General features: G+C 37.1%; 1 protein-coding gene across 1 annotated transcript in view; it reads right to left on the bottom strand.

Annotated features, from left to right (window-relative positions):
• PDE4D (phosphodiesterase 4D) overlaps nucleotides 1–20,586 on the bottom strand; it is a 562,124-nt gene extending 541,538 nt beyond the window's left edge. The window contains exons 1-2 of the mRNA XM_066989073.1: nucleotides 20,439–20,586; nucleotides 13,047–13,172 (exon numbers count right to left, since the gene is read on the bottom strand). Of these exons, the coding sequence (XP_066845174.1) occupies nucleotides 13,047–13,088 (42 nt within the window). The 5' untranslated portion in view covers nucleotides 13,089–13,172; nucleotides 20,439–20,586. The remainder of the gene's footprint in view (nucleotides 1–13,046; nucleotides 13,173–20,438) is intronic.
• Between the last annotated feature and the right edge of the window lie 5,899 nt (nucleotides 20,587–26,485).

Consider the following 26,485-nt stretch of genomic DNA (forward strand, 5'->3'; position numbering starts at 1 on the left):
AAAAGACACCACACATACACAAAATATATTTTTTTAACTTACAACAAGATTCTCTCTTTCTTGTCAGCTCATACATAAGGCTGGAAGGGGAAAAGATAAGACCACACGGACAGCATTACTATCAGTGTAGAGATTGCCATCTGTTCTACATCTCTCCTTTAGTAGCTGCATGTTTTCCAGCCATTTAGTTTTCTTTGGCTGAGACTGTACTTGACTGAAAGCCAGCATGCAGAAACTCATTTTAGGTAGAACACAGCAATTAAAGCAGCAAAGCAATCAAAGGTAAGCACAGAAGGAAGACCATCCTTTTGGCATTGAGTTTATAACCACCCCATAAAAGGAGGTTGGGGAATCAATTGTGCATCTCCTGTTTACTATAGCCAGGCAGCAACAAGTGAGAAAATGGTATTTTTGCCCATTTGGGATGAAGATTTTGTGTTTCTCAGTCTTTAGCCATTCCCAGCATGGACTTCTGTGAAAAGCTGCACATAGGGTTTTCAAGGCCACATATGACATATCTTCTCATATCACAAATTGCTCCCTTTCCTGTTTGTAAATTGCCAACTGAGATGAATTCCCAGACCCTTGACAAAAGCAATAAATCATTTTTAAACATATTTCAACCTGCAGTCTACCAAACCCTGAGGGTTTTCTTTTTGCAGACCTTCAGGGCATATTGCAAAGCCAACAGATACTTTTCATCAGGGAGAGTTTTTGTTTCAGGGGAAAGAATAGCATTCAGCTCTATCAATAGAGTAATTAGTACTTTCAACCATATGATATTTACTTTATTCCACTATTAATATTTTTCCTTAGTGATACTGTGATGGATGAATTGCATAAACTGAAAGAATAAATATGATGCTTCACAGCTAGTTTTCAATGCTCTTAGAGACAAAATAACATTTTCTGTCCCCCGTTACTTTTACTTGGGTTTCACTATTACATTTCTTTTCATTGATTCAGCATTATAATAATACACTGGACATAATTTTTTTAATGACTTTGCATTTATAATCTAGAAGGATTGTTCACGGAGAAATAAAACTAGACGAAATACTGAAGTTAAAATAGAGCCACATACAGAAACCGGAAACATAGAAGGAACTGTTATGCAGTGAGAAACAATATGAACATATGGTTAACTAATGGGAAAATGAGCAGAGACCTAGTACTTGTGAACACTGGGGTGGGGGGAAGGCATGATTAACAAAGAAGCATCAAATGAATTTATTCCTTAACTGTATCTTTTCTATCCTGCTAGCTGATAAAGGCCATTAGGCAGCTGTCCGTAAATGACATCAGGGTCAGCACAAGCTAATTAATTAACATATATTTAATTCTAATTAGATTTTTTAGGAAAAAAAAAACTGTTTTTTTCCTCTGTTTCTTTTTCCTCTTTTCTATATGCACACACTTCTCTACAAATATAAAATCCTACAGTTGAAGAAAACAGGTGAAAATTTAAGACGTTCAGCCACAGTTAGCACATTGAGCCTTGTAATTGGAACAATCAAAACATGGCAGTTTGCTTTCCCAGGGAATTATGCAAGTCACACTTCATTCACTGTGCAATAAACTTGAGATTGATGAGCTTGCCATGACAGTATATAAGCTTTAGAGGTTCCAGTCTGTACCTCTGCTGCTGACAACTCATCTGAGAGCATACCGCTGTGTATTATTTAATGCAACAAAATAGGAATAGAAGGAGCAGAAGAGGAGACTATCAGTAGGATTAAAGAAAAAGGCAAGAATTTCCCATCTCCAAAATACCTTTTGCAAAGGCTGTTAGGTAACTGCTGAAAATTCCTATTTTATTTATTAATGAAAATGTACAAGACAACAGTCATTAACCAAATTCAGTACACAAAATAATTGAAGAATATCACAGAACCATAATTGTGTTAATTCTTTTTTCATCCATGGAGGAATCTCAAAGTGCAGACTTTTTGTTGAGGACATCACATCTGTTGTCTGTTATTTTAATGGCTTTAATTAAATCTTTGCACCAACATGCAGATGACAAGTGAAAAGCAATCACAAAAATAGCAGATGCTTGTAAAATAGCAATACTTCTGATCAGACTTCCGATCCAGTGCATGATTAAGGAAATACAAATGCTTAGCGGGGACTGCACTGCTATTCAAAGTACTACATAATCAATGAAAGTCAGAGGACAGCTTAGAAAATGCAAATACTTTGAATAGAAGTATTTGTGAATGCTCTTACAGGTGTGTTCAAAAGTTGTCAGAGCATCCCAATTATTTTCTATGTGTTCCTATTACCTAGCAATCTAGGTAGTAATTTTTTTAATGTAGCAATCAGAATAGTAACAATCATAGTAACCTTTGATTCTATCATCAGGAAAAAAAAATTCAATTAAGTTATTTTTATATAATTTTACTACCTGAGAATTTTCACCAATCTGAAGTAATCCCAAAAGGCACAGAATGAAAGAAAACTGTAAAGGTGTGACTAAATGCGTAGTAGGCATCACTGTTTTCTCCTCTTTACACCAGTTTAGTTTTGCTTAACAGTTGGTAAAATGTGGTACCATTTAATAATGCACAAGAGGAGAAAAAAAAATAGGCTGAATCAAGTTTACATTGGATAGCAGTTTTATGATGATTACAGGTCAATAGCTTATGGCAAACAATAATACATCTCCTTAGTGACAGACCTGGTAACCCTCATCACTAGGTGGGTATTCATTTGATATAAACATAATTTCCAGCCTTGCAAGACAGAGTTTAAATTATTAAAAGTATTATCTTTTACCCTGAGGAGAATGCAGTTTAAAGAAAATTAGGCAAACATTCAGAGTGAGGAAGGAAAGTGGTACAATACAGACTGTAGAAGAAGACTGTAGATGACTCCAAACTCCAGGTTTGGTTGTTTTTTGCTGTTTTAAACCAGTTCCATATGCAAATAGCGTAAATTACTAGATGGCACGTAGAGTGGGATACTAGGACAGCCTACAGAGATACTTGTAGAAAGGTCCAAGTACAGCCCATCACAAGCCATAACACCATGCTGTATTTTTTAGAGTCACCTTCACAGACCCCAACTCAGGCCTTATTAGAAAACCACACAGCCTCTACAAAACATCATTAATCACTGCTTTACCTCATTTCATAACCCCTTATAGCTTCTTTTTCTTCTTTCCTAAAACAACCCCTTCCAGAGACAGAGAAGCTGCCATTTTGAAAGATGGAAACACAGAAAGAAGGAAAAGAAAATAGACAGCCTAATTTGCTCTATCAAGAGAAGATCATTAAATAAGAGTATCTGAACTGGGATGATTGCTTTATTTTGAACACTGCCTTGCAAAACCCCTGAGACCTGAGCGTTTACTGTCTAGATTGTGCTGTTGAGCTGAGCTCGTTTCTCATGAGGAGACTAACAACAGCTGAAAATTGTTTCAAGAAGGAAATTTTAAAAAGAACCAAGAAAACTTCCAGTACTTTATTTCCTGAAGCAAAGCAACCACAGGAAAGGCCAGAAGCAGATGCTTGTAGATAAAAGATCATTTGATTAATTATTTTTTTCTCACTGTCCATGTGTAAATTCATCCCCTTCCATCCTATTTCATTTGCTCTTATGTTACCACTCAGAAACTATTGTTACTAAGCAATATCTAGGTCTCAGCATGTGTCATGTAATGTAGATATAGAGCCCTGCTGGGAAATCAATGATATGCAATGTTCTGCCCCAGAAAGAGAAGGAAGTTGGCTATTAAGTGACATTATTTATAAAGCACATGCAGTGAAATGAATGTAGACAACAAGAGTATGACAGTCTTTGTTTAAGTTTCAAGCTTCATATGTAGAAAACTCAATTATTTATTTACCTAACAGAAATATTGGGCAGTATTGCTTCTATGTATTTTCAACAGCTCACTTCCATTTTGAAGACTGTTTTCTCAAGACTCTGTACTTCAAAATAAATCAGAAAAAAACACAGCATATATGCTGAAAGAATATCTCATCTCATACAAAATTTGACGTTTCTCTCAATTCTTTAGCTAAAAATACTGAATATGCTAGTTTATTTTTAAAAATCATGTTATAACCAGCTGTAACTTGTGTTTATTTTCCTTGTAAGAGCAAAGTACCTAAGTGTCAGTTTGATATTCCTGCATTGGCCTTCTTCAGGTGAGCCCTAATACATTTTCTTTATACTTTTCCTTTTTCTTTTAGGAATCACTGAAAGGGCAGTGGGCAGCAACAACTTTCGTCAGTTCTATGAAGAGACAAAAGAGAAGAGAACGGGAAAATTTCTAGTTATTCTGCATATTTAAATATTAAAAATACAGAAATAAACATGAAAATAACAGAAATATAGAAGGACGAACTACACCACATGGGACAAACATCTCTTGGGGTCTCACTTGGTCTTTTGGGGTTGTTATTTAAAATGCATCTCCAAAGTATCTGCTGCAAACAACCCAGAAGTTTCATCAAAATATCTTAGATACATATTTTTTTTTTTCCTATCTTGAAAATCAAAACATTAACATTAACCCAGTCTCAGCTCTGAAAGAAGAGACCATCACTTCGTGGCAGTTGTACCACCTCGTCGCACAGGCTTTACTAAAGGTAATGCTGCTCGTCTCTTTCTGTTAACTGTGTTCTCAAACTATATTCAAGATGTATCAAAAAACTTATTCTCTGAAACATGGCGAACAGCCTTTTTCTTTTAGACTGAAAATGGGAGAACAATACTGTAAACTGCTTTAAAGTCCACAAGTAGACCGATTTAGCTCTACAGAAGTATTACTGAGGACATTATTATTAATTCAGTATGGATATAATACATAGATTTCAGAAACAAGTTCACTATATATAATCATTACAGAAATTGACTGAAAAGCAAAACTTCCCCAGAACTAGGACATTTTCTTCCTTTTTTTGAATTTTTTTTTTTTTTTGGTCTGAATCGTGTCAATTCAAAAGGGGTGGGAGGAAAATGGACAAACCAGATTTTCACAAATCCTACAGTGCTAAGGGAAACAGGAAAGCACCTGAAGATCTAATTATCACTTTCCGAGATGTTACAAGGTTTTCCATCTTCAAGCTACCAGAAGCAACATCCCAGGGGCTTCAGACCACACAGTATTGTTCATAGGCTGTCATGAGGACAGTTTGCCATGTTCTGTCTCAGGTAGCTTTATAATAATAATAATAAGCCTTACCTTGCTATGTAAGGTAACCAGACTTCATTTACTGTGAACTAAGTTATACTCAGTCACTGAGTTGAAGAAAACTAGCATTTCATAGAAAAGTTACATTTGTTATTAACTCTTTTCAGGACATTATTATTTGATATTTTTTTTTCTGAATAAAGGAATTACATATTCATTTAAAGAAAGCTCATCATAAGTTAAGGGCTTCCTGATGCATATTCACAGCATCCTGTTATTTCTAGACTAGCATGCAAATGTGTGCAAACATGCATGTATGTACAAGTACAAGATGAGATATATTACATGTGTTACAAGGAAATAAAGTGTGCAGCACAGATTAAAAAAAGCTCATTTTTCACATATAATTACAATTCTTTCTGAAGCCACTGCCAAAGGAACAGAATATAAATTGTAAAACTCCAATAACACGAGAGCAGTGTATGAGTTCAGGGATAGTTTTAATTCTGAAATTTACTGCTCTTGTCAGCCTACTCAGAAACTTAAATAGTACTCAACTGTTTCACACATTCTGTTTCAAATTCTTCATATCTCCTGTTACTCCTGGTGGCCAAAGAACAGTAATCCTTGCTGTGGAATTATCTGCTTTTTCCATAACAACTTGCAGGAAAATATTTCCACGTTCTACAAAAATCTCTAGCAAACTATTCTTCCACCAGTTATATTTGTTCCCCTAGAAACACCTTCCATGTAACTGCTTCTTACCAGTCTTTAGTACCCAAGCAGTTACATCATATGTTGATATTTGCGTATTTTTATTAAAACTGTTTAATATTTATATTGCAAGCATGCCAAGGACCTCATCCATCATGCTGTTGTTCTATCCATTGCAGACACACTGACAGACACAGATATTGTCCATTAACAACCTGCAATTTAAAATGACAATTAAAAGATGATAGGTAGATAAGGAATGTACGATTGAATTACACAATTTTGCATTTTCTCCATATATACTGTGCATCTGTCACATGCTTATTCCCCTCATGGGCCCTTCACTCTATCAGTGTGAGCCTGCTCCCTGGCATCATGTCAAAATTTGGTCTGAAAGAAGGGTTCAAAGGAGATCATGAACTGAAGTGCCTGAAAGATCACTTTCGTATTTAAAGAACAGAAAAAAGTGTGGAAACACTGAGTAATGGATTAGAAAGATAAAATAGTAAATAAGAAGTGAAAAAATAGGAAGAGACCATGTTGTTCAAATCTCTAACAGTACTGTGCATTATTTATAATATCCAACACCTTCATGCTTATCCTCTACTCCTCCCCTGACCACCAGCCTTCTACATTACAAAGTGCAATATCTAAAGTCTTGATCTTTATAGTCTTTTTCAGTCTAATTAATTTGCTCCATGTCCTCAAGCATTTCAGTTACCAATCTATTGCTTTCTTCTCTAATATATTCCTCTGTACTACATTCAAGTATGTGCTCTTTGAAGCAAGTATACTCTATTACAGAACAGCAGTAGAATCCTCAGGTTCACTTACTTTTATTTTCATCCATGTAGTAAATGATTACAAAGGTAAGAGAAAGTTCTCTCAAACAGCAAAAGCAAGAGGGCTGGAGCTGTTTTCAGAGAACAAGAACTGGTTTTGGCCAAACAGTAGGTAGTAACACACAACTGTAGTTGTTATTCTGATAAGAATGGCTGATGCCCCTCAGCCCATCCCACAGAACAGGGCCTGAACAATCTACTGTGCCTCCCAGAGACAGCCTGATTTCCAGCACTGGATGGAAATATTCAGAATTATAAAAGTAATCTGTATTGCTATGAACATACAGCATCACGTGTAGATGATTATCCTTGGGGAGAGAAAGAACTGGGATGGCAGTGACACAAATGTGCAAGAACTCCAGAAAACAGTTTGCTTGTGTAGCTGAGCTGTCAAATTCTCAGTCAGACCCACTCAAACCATCAAGAGATATTTTCTGTTGATACAGTTTAAACTAAATAAATGTTACTAGCCCACAGATTATTTTTTAAATCTGCATAACCATGGATGACATTTGAGTTATGGGTTAGACTTGTTACGTCAGTTAACATATAGGTGGGAGTGTTTTCTTGTTCCAAACTTTGTAGTTTTAAGATGCAAACTTCTAACTATTGCCCAAGCCTGAGATAAGGAAGTATGAAGACTTGCTTCAAAAAGATTGGAACTTACTTAAGAAGGTAGGCAGGAACGGAACCAGGAGATGAGTCACAAAAAGAGAGAGAATGATGACAAGATTGTGTGTATTAGTGTCAGAAATATCGCAGGCAGAAGGAAGAAAAGCATGCAGAACAGATTTTAGATCTGATGAGAATGGGATGGCTGGAAACATTAGTCGGAACATCCATGAAAGACTAGAGAGGGTGGAAGACAGAAAGGAAGAAATCCAGAATGAGTGGGAGGAGAGAAACAACACATTTGCAATTGCTTTTTCAGGAGTACACTAGCATCTTCCTGCTACAGAACCTTTTCTTTGTCTCCAAATGCCAATCCCATAGTCAAAATGAATTAATACGTACCCATGTCATTGCAGTAAATGCATACAAAACTACTCAACTTCATCAACAGTGCATATTGAAGGAATTAATTTGTTTGGAGTCAAATCCAACCACTCTTTCTCAGACTGCACTCTCACCATGGATATAAATTACTAACCTCTGTAAAAGGAATGTTAGAAAACATACAGGAAGGGTTAAAGTTGCTTCAGGTATTACTCATTCTCTCTTCAGGCATTTTCTGTGCATCTACTGCAGCTCTGCTTAAGGGAACCTGCTGCTTATAATGCCTCTATTCTGCCACTCGCCCACAGTAACTGACATTAACAGAAAGAGGCAGCACTCAATAGGCTTCAATTTGCCCTTTAGCAATGTCCCACCTTTGCTTTTTCTATCCTTTGCTTCTTTTGCAAACACAGTATTATGGATGGAGGGGTGGAAGAAGGCAAAGAATACCTAATGTCTTTGCTTACCAGTAATAAAGAATGGTCAGTCCAAGCAATCTCCTTCTAAATATTCTTTTATCAGTTAACAAATAGACCTAACTTTTTGGCAATGAGAGAAAAATCAATTTATTTCAAAGTAATACAAATTTACCATGAAAAAATGCTTCTGGAACACTCAAGCTTCTCCCATTTCTGTTGATGAATTGGTTACTTAGAACTATGTCCTAAAGCACGATTGCTCCCTGACAGAACTGCGCTGTGACAAGAAAAGGCCTGGGAATGAATTTATTTGCAGTTTCTTCACACGCCATGGAGAGCTACATCATTCTGCTCTTTGCTGTGGAGTGTCTTACCCTGTTGCTGAATAGCTCTTCTGTTTGGTGAGCAGAGGAGCAACCAGAGGACACTGCCTCTCCCTGATCGTTTGCTTACATGGAGAGTGGCAGAGAAAGAGCCCCTTGGTTTTGTCATCTCTGTGAGTCATCATCTAAGCAGAAATGAGCATAGGAGTAAAGGAAGTTTTTAACTTCCTCTTCACTCCCCCGCACCCTAGCAAGGGTTACGACAATCTAGCCCTAACTCCTTTGGATGAAAACATCTCAGTGAGTCAGTTGTTTGCAAATAGCTCTCCGCCTTCCTTTGCATTTCATCTCTGTGGGTGCTCCATGTCTGCTTTGCATTCGGATGAGATTTTTCCTCAGCGTCTGCACACAGCTAAGCTCGCAGCTGCTTTGCTGCAGTTTCTCTGAGCATCCTCCTTTGAGGTCCAGCATCGTTTGATCCCAACTTTGCTTTTAAAGTTTTGATCACAGGATGCGACAGCCATTTTGTCTCCTACTGGTGATCTGTAGTTTATCCAGAATTCAACCAACAGCTGTTGAAAATACACCTTTTATGAGACATATGTTTATGAATTCAAAACTGTCTCAGACTTCTAGGTTTTTACAGATATTCTGAAGTTAGAAGGCTGACCAAGCATTGTTGAATGTGGTACACAGCAGCTTTTGTTCTTTATAATAACATAAATGCTCCATAAATGCTCTAATTTTATTTTTTGCTCCCTTCAACCCCCTTCCCCCCTCCCCCCCCCCCCCTTCTTTTTCTTTTTGGTTAAAGCTGTTGAAATACTGTAGGTTAAGCAGGCCCAGTTGCTAAACATATCTTCTTGGTTGGTTCATTTTCTTGCAATATAGCGACTTTCTGATTTCACCAGAATTGACTCACTTCTGACACAATGTTCCAAGATGAACACCCACAGAGTGTAACATTCAGACTTTATTCTTTCCTCCACATACACTGCTACTCTCATCACTTGAAAGTAGACGTTTTCATCCTTTGGCTGACCTGATATGCCTCCACTATACCCCCTTAGAAATCTAGCTATTATAATACACTACTGAAAAAATATTATTACTGAATGGTCCGTAAAGCTATGTAAATTTAACTGAAGATAGGCTCCAAGCTTGATTTTTAAAAATACTAATAAATAATGCATTTCATTATCTTTTTTGATAAAGAAAAAAATTACGTTGAAATTCATAAAGCTATCTGGATCCACCTACACTGTAGAAACATATTGGGTTGTCCATCCAGTTACGAAAATAATATGAAGCCCTTTCAAAACACAGGGAATTAAGTTTAACACTTTATTACAAACATACTACGAAAAAAAAAAGTCTCCTTCCATAGTTGATCAGCACTAAATAAAATCCCTAACCTCAACTAGAAGTAACTTTGTAAGTAAAAAGAGAATCAAAATAGAGGGAGTGGGGGGAAAGAACAATGTTTAGCTGCATTTTCAGAATTACCAGATGGTAAGTCATGGAAGTTAAAGTGATAAAACAGCTAGGATATTCTGAGTAGTTCAAGACATTGAAAAATATAAATTTCAGAAAAAGAGGAATTTATTTATTGCATAACAATTTAAAGAAACAAAAAGCTACCTGAAGAAATTGGCTAGTAGTGAATAGACAAATACCATACATATATTGGAAAGGATGTAAATGCAGACATTCTCACTGAATACTGTGAGCAAGAGTAAGAGAGCTGACTACTGTATAAACCTTTATTACAAAACACAGTTAAATGCAATTTCATAGGCTACTAACAGAAGAATGATTAGGAATACTGTGCAAACCAGCCAGGCAGAGGGTGGCACACTAGCAAGATTACACATATTGTACTCTCTTAGGACATGAAGTACAAGCAATGGAATAAAAATCTATTAGAGAAAATTTTAAAATAAATACTAACAATGTATTTTCAATGACTAGAGTGCTTGCAAAGATTTTTTATTTATACAGCATCATAGCTCCAAGTTACAGCAGCACTCAACAATATTATAACTATTTTTTTTTCTGTCAGAAAACCTGGTAATGTTAACAATGTCTTTTCTCTCTGCAGTTTGTATTACTCTGCACTGCTAAACTAAGCTTCAGCTGGTTCATGACACACAAAGTTAGTTCTACATTTAATGAAAATCAAAATGGTTACACGCATCTGCAGGTTCATTTTCCGTATTAGACAAATTATGTTCCTTGATATCTGAAACTACTGAACCAAAACGTTGATTGCCGTGCTTCCTAGAAACAAAATCTTCTTTGAAAGCCATGCAACAACATCCCAAGAAACAAAAGCTATAGTCCTTTTCTCTTTTCAAGATTATTCAGCTCACTGAAGAATTTCTTCCTTAATTCACTAGAAAGTCTTTGATGAAATGACTGGTCTGACAAACCACGGATAACTTTAACAATGCAAATGCAAATTGACAGATAAGTAGGAATTCAGAAGATGTGATATCACCATCATATGATATTAAGTCTTGGGCTGTACTCAACAAGTATAACAAGACACTTTCCTAAAGTCACTTTGTTCTAAGAGTAACACTATCCCCCTACTACCAGCAGTGAAGGAATTATTTAAACAGCACATTACCAATGGCTTAAAATAATTCCTTAGGAATAACATATTTTGCAATTTAAATTTAAAACAAAAGAGAGGAAGTATCTTATATGCCTGGTTTAAAGAAAAACTTCAAGGTGGTTATTCAAATTTACATTCAGACAGCAAGATGTACTAGGATTTAACACTAAAATAAATTTTGTGGGTTAAAAAAAAACTCAGGTTATGTTTTGATATATTTATTGATGTTTTAGAAGTAAATCTCACAAAATCTATATTTGGATGTTTGTACTAAAATATTAACATCAATTAACAGGTATTTGCTCAGAATTCATTCATTTAACTTATACTGAAATAATGCTGGTCTTTCCTCAGAATGTGACCAAATCTCATTAGCCTAACTAACATGAAAATGTTAAGCTTTGTAGTATTTAAAATTTTTTTTTGGACAGCTGCACACTTACCTAATTCCTCAGCAGATCAAACAACAGCATTAACGAAGCTTTGTTAAGCACTCTGAGTATCTGCCTTCAGTTTATTGAAACATATGATGCTATTTATTTGATCCACGCATCAAACAGTGGCACCGTTTAACATAGTTCTGTCACTTTCTTCCATGGCTATACTTAAATACACTGATGGCATATAGAGCAAAGCTACAGGAAAGAAAAAGTTATCTGCACAGATTTTTCTTTTTTTTAAGAAATTCTTAAGTATAAGCCAAAAAGAACAATGGCTCTCAGCAAAAAGAGGGTAAAGCTGATACAGACTGCAGGATTCAGGAAGCTCCACACCAGACCTGATTGGAGATGTCTGCACTGACTTTCCACAGCCGAGAGAAAAGGGACACAGTTGAGCAATTCTGCATAAAGTTAACTAAGCTCACCCTCTTAGTCCAAGAACCAACCCCACTGGATGAAGAAGCAGAGGCAGCAAAGGGGAGAATGATGCAGACATACTAAGGCATTAGCAGCAACAAAGCAGAGGCAGCAGTCCCAATGTCATTACCGGGCAAGATGGAAGAGGCTCAAAACAGAATTGAAAAGCTCAGTCCAGTGTGATCTGGAATATTTCTCAAGAGCACTTCCTTTACATACAAGCTGGGAATGCCTCAGGAAACAAAGAACTGTATCTGTAGCCTCCGTCCTTGTAGATGCAGCATCTGACATGCACTAACTTTTCTTTCCTATTGACATTTGTCAGAGCACTTAAATAAAATGTCCTTGACTACTAGGAGAAGGGGCATATTCAACAGCTTAAGCATAGCAATAGCATGTTAGAAAGGAACATTCAGTTCTTGTCTGTGCTTGTAAGGCAGAGTCATCAGTATATAATATCACACATTAATGTTGTTCCACAAGCATCTGGAAGACAGTAAAGGCTACAGAAATATCCAAACCTATTTCGGCAGTACTCTTGAATATTGCGATAGATATACAAAGGACAAAATCACCACAAAGACCAGAGAACAAAAAAAAATTAAGCCTCATCCAAACCTAGGCATATATTGTTAGCGTATCGCCTCATTGTTCCCCTGGAGCACAGACAACATTTCTACAATGCATTATCAAATCAAGTGCATTCCTTGATACCAAAATCGATGCAGGGGCATATACTTATGACTGAATATGTTACATGTACTCAGTAAGCAGTACGTAAGCTTATATTTCAATGCATGCTCAAGAAAAATCTCACCTTTAATGACTTGGTGCAAAATGCGCTCACAAAAATGAACGTCTCAGTTCCGAAAAAATCACTCAAAACCATGCTATTATTGAATAATCTTTTATCTGTGTGTGTGTATCACATATACATATTCACTTAGGATACAGACACAAGAACAAGGTAAGACTAACAAAGATCTTATCACAGTTGCTATCCTGCTCAGAAGGGGGCATTTGAAAGGCTAACTTAAGTGGTATGGATGAATACCGCTATAAATATAGTGATAATAAATAAAATTAACTGATAACAAAAATAGAAGCAAGGAAAATAAAATCACCTACTTACACTTTTACTCCTCCCATGTAGAGTATAAGTATTCTTGTTCATGGTGACTCTGACTGAATCAGAAGTGTTCTGCAAGTTTCAGAGGAGATGTTTTCTCTCTTGGATATTCCAAAACCAGCTGTTATACTGAAAGCAAATTAATTTATCCAGTTAGCATCAAGGTCTTTTCAAGTTGTACAACATCCAGGCAAAAGCTGTTGCTTCACAGTACATGTAAGTTGCAAACAGTCCTAAGATCCAACAGAGCAGATGTTTTATATGCCACTAAACACAAGATGTACAGTTACACTGAACCATTCAATAAGCATATCCATGAACAGTGCGTGTTTTCCAGTCAATAACAAATGCAGGCCAAACCCAGAAAATTACAGAAGATTACACACTTCTGAGGAAGGGCCTTTTGACACAGATAATTAACTAGATATTGGCAATATTGTTTGTAATAATGAAATAAGCCTTATTAGATATTTTTAGCCAGTCACTCAATCTGAGGGGAATCTGTTAACTTTCACATTATTTAGACCAGCAGACACATGCTAATGTGGAAGAAGGTCAGCTAGAGTACTTTTCAAATCCAGGTGCCTAAGGATGCTTAAACCCCCAGCTGGGTACTTCCATATAGGTGACAGAGTTTGACAAATTGGCCTTTGTACTACAATAATAACTAAGCATAAGCCTTAGCAACTGGTAATGACATGGCACAGCAGCTTTGAAAAGCGGCATTCATCAGCCCCTGGGTAAGTGCACAGCAGTCAGCACGGAAGAGTAGAGTTAAAGGGAAATTCATATGCTCTACGATGAGGCAGTTGAAAGCTTTATATTCTCATTTAGGCCAGGTATATCTCTGCACACATTTTTTCCCTCCTCTGTCAGCCAAAGATGAGATAAAGTGTCATTTCTGACCAACAGAGCTGTTCTAGCAAAATCTCCTAATGTAGACTCAATCGTACCAGCAAAATGACAGGTATGGCTTATTTTCCTCATGGGCAGGCACATCACTGATACGACTCATACGGCTAGAAGTAATATTTTGCTAGGTTAGACTTCATCCACACCAGCACAGTGTTGCTGGCATAACTTGCTGTTTTAAAATGACCAAGTTTTTGAGACTCTCTGAAACCCACTTCCTCAACAACAACAGAAAATTAACTCTTCAGTGCAGTACGATACCAAAAGCCAAACACATGCATGCAGATACACACACATACAGGTGTAATTTCCCTCCCCAACAGGAGAACATGCAACAGATCTAAAAGTCTGGCATTCCTTCCTAAAAAACCCACTCATTGCAGCACATGATCAAGTCTCCAGCATACTACTTCATCTTTTGCTTTCTTTTCTAAAGTGTCAGTTCCTTCAAATAAATAAACAGAAAAAATAATAAAGACTTCTTGATTATTTATGTATTTAATTATTCATAGGCGGAATCCAGTTACAAAGAAGCAAAGCCAACTGTGGAGTACACAGATAATATTTCTTCATATTTAAATATATATTAACCCACACTGTCGTTGGCAGTTTTACAACAAAATACAGGATCTAATTTTCAACTAATGATATTAATTCACTGAAAGAAGCAAAAACTAATATAAGTATTGGATCTGCACATAGGTGATAAAGACTGTATGTGAAAAATCCTTTTAAAAGTTGCGTCAGTAGATTTGGGAGCACATAGTAGGTGATTAGTAGAGACTGCACTGAAAAAAAATATTATCTTAATTTGTGGGATATTTTTATAAGCTTTCCTTAAGAAAATTTGCATTTCCAGAAAACTATTTTATTATAAATAATTCCTGTACTAATAACAAACATAAATGAATACATGTAAAGGTACATAAAAGACATATCTACATTTTATGGAGAGAAAATGAATTTTCGGTGACAAAATTTTTACTTGCTATCTCTACATACAAATCAGTATCCACAAAACAGTGTCTTAGATTTACTTTTTCTGTTTAGTGTAGATACAGAATGAAACAGATACAAAGTCAGATAAGTCACTGCTTAATCTATTCCAGCAATGCTCAAAATATAAAAAAGAGAAATATTTACTTATTTAATTAAGTTAATGTATTTAGAAAAAAAAATCACCCAAATCATGTAAGATTTATGGGACCACAGATGAAGACAAGTTTTCATCTCATTCACCTCATTCAACTAGCCCAGAGGAGCTCCCAGCAGCCAGCTTGGTGCATTTTGATTGAGCAGGCATGTGACCCATATGGATAGATCATCCACTACAGACCTTCAAAGCTTCCCAAATTTTTATTCAAGATGCTATGAACCTTACTGCCATTGAACATGACAGATATGATCAATCCATTACCATAAGAAATAGCACAAGCAGAAGTTATTCATGGTGGACTTTAAGCAGAACCATAATATATATTTTCATATATACTTTCATTTATATAATTTCATATAATACTAATATTTCATATAATATATACTTTCATTTCATCATCTTAGTTATTAAGTCCTAGTAATTACTATTGAAATAGAAACTGTCAAACATCATCAAAGAAAGGAAAAGAGTCCTTCAAACAGGAGTTTTCTGATATCTCTTTGCTTTTAAGTAATAGGTCTAGGGAACAAGGTCTAGTAACAGGTCTAGGGAAGTGATTGTGCCCCTGTACTCGGCTCTGGTGAGGCCGCACCTTGAGTACTGTGTTCAGTTTTGGGCCCCTTGCTACAAGAAGGACGTCGAGGTGCTCGAGAGAGTCCAGAGAAGGGCGACGAGGCTGGTGAAGGGTCTGGAGAACAACTCTTACGAGGAGCGGCTGAGGGAGCTGGGATTGTTCAGCCTGGAGAAGAGGAGGCTCAGGGGCGACCTTATCGCTCTCTACAGGTACCTTAAAGGAGGCTGTAGCGAGGTGGGGGTTGGTCTGTTCTCCCACGTGCCTGGTGACAGGACGAGGGGGAATGGGCTAAAGTTGTGCCAGGGGAGGTTTAGGTTGGATATTAGGAAGAACTTCTTTACTGAAAGGGTTGTTAGGCATTGTAATGGGCTGCCCAGGGAAGTGGTTGAGTCACCATCCCTGGAGGTCTTTAAAAGACGTTTAGATGTAGCCCTTAGTGAGATGGTTTAGTGGAGGACTTGTTAGTGTTAGGTCAGAGGTTGGACTGGGTGATCTTGGAGGTCTCTTCCAACTTAGACGATTCTGTGATTCTGTAATAAAGGAAAATCAAAATGCAAACACTTCTACTAAGTTGGTAGCTAGATCACAAGGCATTTTTATTTTTGGAACTGGAGATTAAGCAATGACAAACTAAACCCATTTGTGTTCTGTTTCTAGGTTTATGTTTTGGCTACTCTTTCAAGACATTTGCATGTAGTGGAGGTCCATTGAGTAAAACAGCACATTCACACAAAGCAAAATACTATAACTCACTTCAAGAAATTCCAAGAAGCTAGGAAAAAAAGAAAAAAAAAAAAAAAGAGTGATATTCAAAAAGGAGAAATGAAAAACAATCAGAAATTTGGCCAGATTGCTCGAGCAGATTACAGGTTGACTCAAGAGATTTTAAAAGTAAGTGACATAAGTTCTTGTAATATCTAGGGTATTGTGTGTATGTATGTATGCTTAACTCGCAGAATCACAGAATCATTGTGGTTGGAAAAGACCTCCAAGATCATCTGGCCCAACCATCCCCCTACCACCAATGTCACTCACTAATAAACCATGTCCCTAAGCACCAGGTCCAACCTTTCCTTGAACGCCCCCAGGGATGATGACTCCACCACCTCCTTGGGCAACTCGTTCCAATGCCTGAACTTGTCACAGGGGGAGCATATTTTATTTAAAAAGAACTACAGAACAATGCAAAATAATTCCTGCTGCACAGTTTCATGAACTAGCACTCTTTCTGCTTGCCAGCTAGCCTAACATTCCTTAAATTTGTTTTACTATTCAAAATCTTTCACTAAAACTTTTAAAAGCATATATTAAATTGGCTGCAAATCTCTTACTTTGTTTTGCTATTTATGACTTAACCATGAACAACCTGAGTGCTTTATGTTTGTGTATAACAGCCGCCCATCCACCTTGTATTAAGCATTTAACAAACAGCAACTAAGGTGAAGGCACTGTCTTCTGTGAGGGGTTAGCACTATGCATGCCAATATCCTACGCTTGCTCACTCTTACATGCCTAGTTTAAGTATTTTAACCTTAGGTACTTATCTAAAACCTGAGTAAATGGCCTTCAATAGAGACATTCAGACTGATGTTATCTCGGAGCATACGGCTGGCAGCTAGCAAGATTGTGGCACTAATTAATTTACCAAATCTGATTCTAAAGGCAATTGCATCTGTACCAGATCTTTGTTTAATGAAATATAGCTCTGGACTTTTTTTCTTTTTTCCCTCCTCCTTTTTGTGTGACCACAAACACAAATGTTACAGTTCATCATTTGGAAACATTCATAATCTATAAAGATTTTAAACTGATTTAGGTTGCCAATCACTGCCTAAAATCTTTCTTACAAAGGTGCAACAGGGACTTAAGGTATCTCTTAATCCCTGTTGTCAGCCCCCATCCATACAAATGAGTGAGATGAAGAACTCGTACCCTTTATCTCTGACATATTTCTCCTTCTGAGCAGTTCTGGGCTGAGAAAGTAGACAAAATTATTTCAATTAAAAAGATAGGAGGGGAAAAAAAAGCCCATCATCACACAGGATTAGAGACCTCTCGAATTAGCTACCTGTCTCTCTGATCTGCTATAAGAGACCTCACACAGCTCTGAAAGAGGCATGCTGTTTACAGATTTTTATCTCAGCGACAAGCACAGCACAGTCCCTTTACAATAACTGAGGATAAAAACACAAAAGGCCTGAGCTTCTTTCTCTCTGCAGTGTGTATGAGTCATTCAGTGACCAAGACTGATTCTTCAACGCTTTAATGTTGGTTTGTTTAATTTCAGCTGGAGATGCTGTTTAGGGACATTGTTCTTCCCCAGCACAACAAGAGGATACAAAAGAAAAAAGCTGAAACAAAAGAGCAAAGACACTCCAATGAATCTATTGAGCCCCACTGATGAAATTTTCAAGAGCAGCGGACTGTGAAAGGCCTGGACAACTGGAACAGACACTTGAAAGAAAGGAAAGAACATGAGGAGGAAAGAGGTTCCAAAATAAGAATGCATTTAGGCCCATCTCCTTCAGAGTACATACTCCATTTTTATTCATCTCTCCTATGTTTAGCAAGAGAATTTATTTCTCTAGTTATTATGACTGAGTAAGAAAAAAGAAAAACAGCTTTTATAGATAAATTGTTACTAAGATATGAGATCTGTAATTAAGAGACTACTGCAAATAAATTCTTGAATACTCAAGGCTGAAGGTATTCCTATCATGCTACTGGCATTTATTTCCTTAACCATTAGGTAAAGCCTGACCCAAAAATCAGTCAAACTTGTCTACCTAGACAAGCTTTTACCTGCCTTCATTCAACATCATGTATTTTTTATATCATCCACATCACACTACAGCCCTTTTTCATAACCATGGATTTCTTCAGTTAGAACACACAGCAATTTAAATAATAAATTTCAAGGTAGTATTTAAAACAAATTAGTTACATTGTTCTACAGAAAACAAATATCCAGAAACCGAGGCTGACAATTGAAGAACCCTGCCAAAATCTCCGGTATTTTAAGTTACTTTAGAATAGTGCAACTTACATGGAATGTCATCATATCAAGCAGAATTTATATAACATCTGTGTTTTCATATGTTTACACTGCTATAAAAAACACAATTAGCATGACTGTAAGCATTCCACATTCTATACATTTGGCAAAATGGAGAGCAAGAAACAACATGTATGTTGTGCCACATGGTTAAATAAAATGTCAATGCCATATCAGTAAAAAAGCAAAACAAAACCAAACAAAAACAAGATTAGCCAGCAGGATGCTGGGGTTTTAACATAAAAGTTGGAGTAAAATTACCATAGCAGTTTATAAAGCGTCAAAGAATTCACAGATATTCCTATTGCTAGATTATGTTTTGTTCTGTGCATAAAGTTATAAAGCCTGGTTTTCAGGAGACAAGGGAATCTGATTTTAGCAGAATACAGCTTGACCTCTAGGGGGACACTAAAGTCCACTTAGTGGACACATTTTTTTAATACAACTTCCATCCATCCAGAGGTAAGTGCCCAGCACTTACTTGTCCAGAAAAATGCCTTTGAACAGAAAGACAGAGATGTGAAAGCTGGGTAACTCAGTCTGGCTTTTAGGCTGGGGGGGGGGGGGGGGGGCGGGGCATGGGCAATTTTGAGTAAGAATATTTCCACTAAATACATTTTCCTTGTGACTACAGATTTGATGACTGCATTTATAAACTTACAATCCAATTACTAGTATTTTATTTGCACTGAGTACTTGCAGAAAGGGACTCAGGGCTAGAGGGCTATATTAAGACTTCCCCCAAGTATGTGCAACCCTACTGCATGTACAAGGCTAACAAACAACTGATCACAAACACGTGTGCACCTTTAACACATTTTTTTACAATTAACATTTTCCTTCTTTTTGTAAACAGTAAAAAGATTGTTTTTGTTTCAGTCTCTTTCTCCTATCTTAAAAGCAGATCAAAGGAAGACAGAAAACAGGGGGGAGGGGAGGAGAGGAGAGGGTTGGTTTTTTTACTAGTCCTCATCCTCTTCTGGCAGAGCAAATAAGAGTAGCATTAGATATCAACACTCTTGATTATGTAATGCTAAGTTCTACCTAAATAGAATTTAAATAAAAGGATGCCATGTTTCCCAGTCAGCATAATCCTTTTCATACTGAACAGGATCACTGAATATCCTGAGTTGGAAGGGACCCACACAGATCATGAGTCCAACTCCTGGCTCTGCACGGGACCACCCAAAAATCAGACCAGATGTCTGAGAGCGTTGTCCAAACAACTCCAGCAGGCTCAATACTGTGCCCACTGCCCTGGGGAGCCTGTCCCAGTGCCCGACCACCCTCTGGGTGCAGAACCTTTCCCTAACCCCCAGCCTGACCCTCCCCTGTCCCAGCTCCATGCCGTTCCCTCGGGTCCTGTCGCTGTCCCCAGAGAGCAGAGCTCAGCGCCTGCCCCTCCGCTCCCCTCGTGAGGGAGCTGCAGGCTGCAACGTGTTTTATACTAGCCTGACAAATTAGACTTACCTGGGAGCACTGCCTGGCACCAAGGCCTAACAACCTGCATTCAAAACATTCAATTTAGCTTCCAAACCTTACTGTGACTTGCAAATTACCACAGCTATTGAGGAAGGCACTCGCAGACCAGAGCCCAGCCAGGCCCACAATGACTCTGCCAGCAGAGCTGTTGAGGCAGTCTTGGCTCCCTGGCAACACACAGTCCCGTCCCATCCCATCGTCCCCATCACCACTCACCTACACTCGTATATGCTGGACATTGGGTGTAGAGGACAGGCTCTAAGGAGCAGGAGCTGAAGCAGTGCACTGCGTGTGTGGAGGCCGCGTGCTGCCCACAGCCAGTTCTGTCCACCCCGGTAAGCTGCTGACCTTCAGGCCCCACCACCCCAAGCACGCCCTGAGGGAAGAGGGAAGGGAACAGCCCCAAGGGCAGCTCCTGGTTTTCCTCAGCTACCTCTCTGTAGCCTGAGCTGTCCTGGTCAGCCTAACAATTTGTCATTCTGAACCCATGTCACATGAATCATCCCTCTCACTCATCTGAGCTCTACCTGAAGAGGCTTCCTTTTTTCACAGAGTGACCATTTGAATATTACACATGTGAGAGAATACAGTATGTGTCCCAACACAGTCAGGTACAGCTGATCCCAGGTTGGGTAATGATAACGCTGAGGAAGCTCTCTTTTTAATGGAGGAAATGGCTTTAAATAGCTGAAATGCACTGCAAGTTCTCAAACACATGTGAATCCTCCTAGCATTAAATGAATACTATACTTACTTAACAAATATGAGATGCATCCTGAGATACCAGACCAGAACCTCCCACACTGCTCAGCATGCAGGATCTCCTGGCACATACATATCAGCATAATACATTTCATGCTTTGTTTTCTGCCATTTTCCACATACCTGCTAACCATTCCACTTCCTCCTTGACCTCTGAGCATAAAGCTAATGTATTCATACATTGTTTACTTTTGTCCGATCTCATTTCTACATAGTAATATGTAGTCAGAACCCATCATACAAGTTTAAAGTTTGATGCCAGCACCACCGCATGCAACCAGTTTACATTTCATTTTCAATTTCATCTGGTATTTTACCACATTCTGCAGTTCTGCAATTTACACAGTTGTCTTTAACATCGTGAACAACTCTCACCAGCAAACTTTTTTTTCTTCCCCCCAAATCATTTTTATTGTATAGAACAGCATAAAGCTCTGCTTTCTTGCAAGCTTACATTGCAGAGGTAGTAATTCATCTGTTCAATTCCAGGGATCCTTTAATGTTCTGTCCACTGTTGTCCACTGTACCTCTTTATTTAATAGCATCTTCTACTGTTACTTAAATTTTGGACAGACCATTTAACGTCTCTTGCAAGAAGTGCTCTCACAAGAGACTTCCCAAGATCTCCCGTATTAAGCCTTTGCCAAATGTTCTTTTAATCCTTGTTCTCTCTCTTCCATTTCACTAGCTGATCTGGAAGAGGGTTTTTAGGAGACCTTGTATGTTCACATCTTTGTTCCTGTTGCCTTTATTGGTCTTCCTTATTGCATTTTGTATGCAAACTACTCAGATTTTATAATGCTTTATATTTTCCTCATTTGGGTAAAACTTTTTGAAGGATGTCTTTTCTTTTCAAGCTTTATGTTTATCCCCCCATTTCACCATGTCAGCTTCCTTTCACTTTCTAAAAACTGCAAACCATACATTCAAGTTCTTCCAACTGTATTATTTGGCTTCTACTAATTGTACAATTACTATTTCTTACTTATTTATTTTATAGAAACATATCCTTTTTCTTCTACCGTGTGTCCTTTAGTAATGATACTGGTTTTTTTGGCCCTTCCAAATTTTTTATCTGATAAAAATTTTCTAACTCAACTTTTCTTCAAAGGTACAGAAATCACCTAGGGGAATATATCATTTTGAAGCATGATCTTTCAGAACTGTCGGTCTTCCCTCACACTTAAGATCTAAGACATAACTTAGGCTGAGTGAGTTTAAAACCTTAGTACAACCTCTTGATATGTCACCTGTCTATTTTGAGGTTCAAATAAAGTCTATCACCCTAAAAAGAATAAATCCCTCACTAGAGGCATAAATCCCTCATTCTTACTCTGTTTTCTCAATCACATGATAAAAGTTTGTCCCTCTGCTTCTCCTTGCAGATCAGCACAAAATGTGGGAAGCACTTCAGAGTACTACAGTGGAGATGGAGTATTACACAACTTTTAAAATCCTTTTCTGAAAGTGTTTACACTATCCCCATCTCATCACATTTTCATTTAATGAAGGGATTGCAATAACACATCATTTCAGAATAACACAGCCACCTTTTCTTTCCATTATAAGTACCTCTGTTAGAATTCATTGATGCAATTTTAGCACACAAAATTCATACTTGATTTCTTAATTTAAAAATGGAACATTACATACTTATCCACAAAACCTTGGCATATGCTATCCCCTGGAAAAATGTTTTAATTACTGTAAGGTGTCACTAGTTGTTTGCTTTCTGCCTTTCACCCATGCCATGCATTCACATTATGACCTTACATACGTGACCTTACACTGACCCCCTTCTATATGGTGTTTTTTGTGTCTTTTACAGACAGCAGCAGCACCAACATTGATCTGTGCCTTACGATACTATAATTTTTTCACGTTCTGTGCTTTTCTCAAAACCATCGTAATTTCAGCTTTTCTGTCCATATGTATTACTGCATGTATTTCCTATTTTTCATAGTGCAAGTTTATTAAAAATTATTTCCTGAACCCCAAGCTGCTCAAATTCACACTGTATCATTTCAGGGCATTTCTGGAAGAAGAGGTACAGGCTGAAGTGGTAGTGAGGCACTCAAACTCAGAATTTGGCTCAGTGCCAAATAATACCATGCATACAAGTCACTGTTCAGAGAGATCTGTGTGATGTGAGCTACAAACCCTTGAAACTTTTCTATGCAAGGCTAACATTTGTACCATTTAAGGCAGATGTGTGCAAGTATGAATTCTTCATACAGGTGAGACCTAGAAATAGATTAAAAGATTTGTAAAAAGCTAGAAAGAAAACCTTCTAGCATGATGATTTTCTATGTCATATAATGATAATGACAGAAAGCACAGAATAAAATAAAAGATGCTAAATCTAAAAGGAGATTGAGAAAACAACCTCACTAGTATGATTTTAATATTATTTTGTCTAACAGTGAACTACATAGTTAGGTGATATTGTATGCTATACAGACTCTTTAACACATTTGTTCCAGAGCAAATCCTCCTGCTTTATATTCTTGTCACATGTCAATGACACTCAAGGTCAAGTTGTTAATCCCTAGTTTGGAACTCTAAACATAAAAATATTACAGTGACAAGGATCTTTGCTTTCATAAAATAAGATGCATATGTACCTTTGGATGATATTATGTAATTTATTAAACTATCCAAAAATGAGAAGCATGTTACTCTGAAATAATTCACAGTGACTGAAAATGAGCTATTCTTAGGCTTCACAAACTTGAATATGAAAGGCTATTATTCCATAAGATTAAAGTGAGAAGTTGTACAAAATGTAAGTTTATACCGTTCTTCTTTTGGCTGAATTTAATTGAAGGAAATGGAGCTAAAAAAAACAATTTGTTTAAACAGTTCAATATTTTTTAAAAAAATCATAATTTTTGACAGACATGATAGATTTTCATTACATAACACATTTTTCCTTTTTATTGTGTTTGCAGTCTTTGTCAATGGAAGACAATGTCCTTATGTCAAAGGACTTAAGATGATCTACAGAGAAACAAACAGAGGAGTCCTCATGGTATAGCTAAAATGCAGATTTATGGTTACACAAATAGTTCATTTGCTAGAGAATAATATTAATAATAACATATATATATAAAGATATTCAGAAGAAGTGCAAAAGAAATGAGTAAAAGAAAAAAAAAAAAAAAGGAGAGAAATATAAGAAGTTGTGTTCAAGCCCAAAGTAGTATTCTGTGTTTTCCCCCCTGTTTTTATCCAGCTGGACAGCAGCTTTCACAGATACAGATAGCACAGGCTTCACGGTATCTTAACTTTTCTCATCTCCTCTGCTGCAGATAAGATTTCTCTTAGTTCATGACAAACTCCAGGGTAAGTATCTGATTTTGAATACAGAAAAGATACAGCTAAATCTTTATCTCTAAAAGCCCAGGAAAGGCCACATAAACTTTTGTTTGATTGGATTTTTTCCCTCTTCTTTTCTGATGGAAGAGAGCAATTAAGAAGCATACAGAGGCCTCTATTTTGCTGTGTTTTCTAGTTAAAAATCCTAACTGCTTCTTTTGAAGTACTGACTATGGGAGGAAAATGAATAACAATTCCATGTATAAAGTATACCAAAATAATCACAGAAGCCATGAGAAATCAAAGCCATCACTGAAATTAAAGCAAATAAATAAATAAATAAAAACAGCCAAGTTACCTACTTGTGACTGAAAAAGAAGAGTATCAAGAGAAAGCATGCTAAGTCATTTGCAAGAGGACTTCAAGGTCCTTAATTTCAGAACTGAAAAATCCTTCTTAGCTACAAGTTACATGCCCAGACTCTTTATACAGTACATGTTAAGAAAATTACAAATATGATCTGCCACTAATAGACAACCAAGTTAACCTAGAACAAAGCCAAATAAATTTAATTAGAGATCATTTGAAAGACATTTCTTCTCACAGCCAGGAAAAAAAAATCTGAACTTTACATTAATGAGGAAAGGATTAAGGAAGAGGATGATACCTCCTCTCAGATCGGAAAGATTGTTGTCTTTGCTGGTTATCTTCATTACTTTACAAGGTCTAAATATTCCCAGAAATATGGGAAATAGAGGCTCAGCTTCATCTCCAGCCCACTTTGGAAGAGGGCCTTGAATACTCATTTTGCATTTCACAGGGTAGTGCTCTGTGTAACATGGAACTTATGTCTCATGGATTCTGAAGTATATCTGCCTTCTAGAGCTCCATGTATTACTATAATCAGGTATCTTCAAGAGTGGAAATTTAGTGCTTTGTCCTGAAAAACTGCAGTTTCTTTCTGCTTATGTTTTTGAATGGCATCATCAGAGGAAAACAAAGAATTCTAGTTAGTCAAGCTAATGTATCAAATAGCAAGATGCTCTCTACTCTAGACAAATTGCTAGTCTGGAGTAAACTAGCTTTATCTTGCTGAACCATAAATAAGATTAATTCCCTTATTCCCTTACTTTTCTTTGGGATAAGAACAGACATTGTAATTTTTAGGAAGAAACTGACATTCAGCTTTCATACAGGCACTGGCTTAGTGCACGAGAATTTGATCACCAGCCCATAACCCAGGAATGATTATTAGATTAATCCCCCCAGGCAAGATAACAGAGGAATGCTTAGTGTGAAAGTCTAGGTATTTTATACCAAATTAATGGCCAAACTGTTCAGTCATACCTGCTCATGGTATAATGCACAATCAGGAGCTAGTTTTACAGTGATACTCATGAAATTTATATACCCATATAGATACTAGCAGGTAACAGAATTGAGGATCCACATTTTAGTTCTATGCAGTTATACAGACTCTGAGTTAAGAGACCTGGTATTTACACACAGAAGGCTTAGACTTCTTCCCCACAAGACAGTAGATACACTGCTAAATTGTTTCTACGCAAAGTTCAAAAAATTGTTAGGAAAAGTGAAACAAAACAAGAAACATGAGATAAATGCAAACAGAAGAGAACAGCCACAACAAGCTTAGTACAATTACCATGAAGTATATGTGATGTTGCTGACATTTCTGTGAGTTTGTACTTTTGAACTGATCATGTTCCCATCTGAGCTGCCACTGCCGCAATAACCATGATGATCGCACACAGCCTGCGTGACCTGGCCCACTGAGCCAGGACTTTACCAGCTGGTTAAACCTGCTGCACTGCATGGCTGGCAAACAAAGAACTTATCATTCAGTGTGTCCTTGACCTTTCCGAAATGTATGTTTTTCCCAGATGAGAAAAACAGTGTGAGTTTACGTTAATAGGTTCTTCAGTATTATGATGAATCTGAAATACTGCAGAACTGTATGTAAAAAATGCAAGCATATTTGTGGGTAGTTTCTAAAGCTGTGGTTTTTTTTTTGATAGCTGGATAGTGAAATAATAATAAATATGACAGTAAACCTACCTCAGGCACAGAATTGCATTTATTTTCTAGTTCCAGCAACCTAAGTATATACAGTGCCAGTAAGTGGTTCTTTAGAAAGTAAACAAGCTTAATTGCACACCTTTAAC

Source organism: Anser cygnoides, chromosome Z, assembly GCF_040182565.1.
Source record: "Anser cygnoides isolate HZ-2024a breed goose chromosome Z, Taihu_goose_T2T_genome, whole genome shotgun sequence".
Taxonomy (NCBI): domain Eukaryota; kingdom Metazoa; phylum Chordata; class Aves; order Anseriformes; family Anatidae; genus Anser; species Anser cygnoides.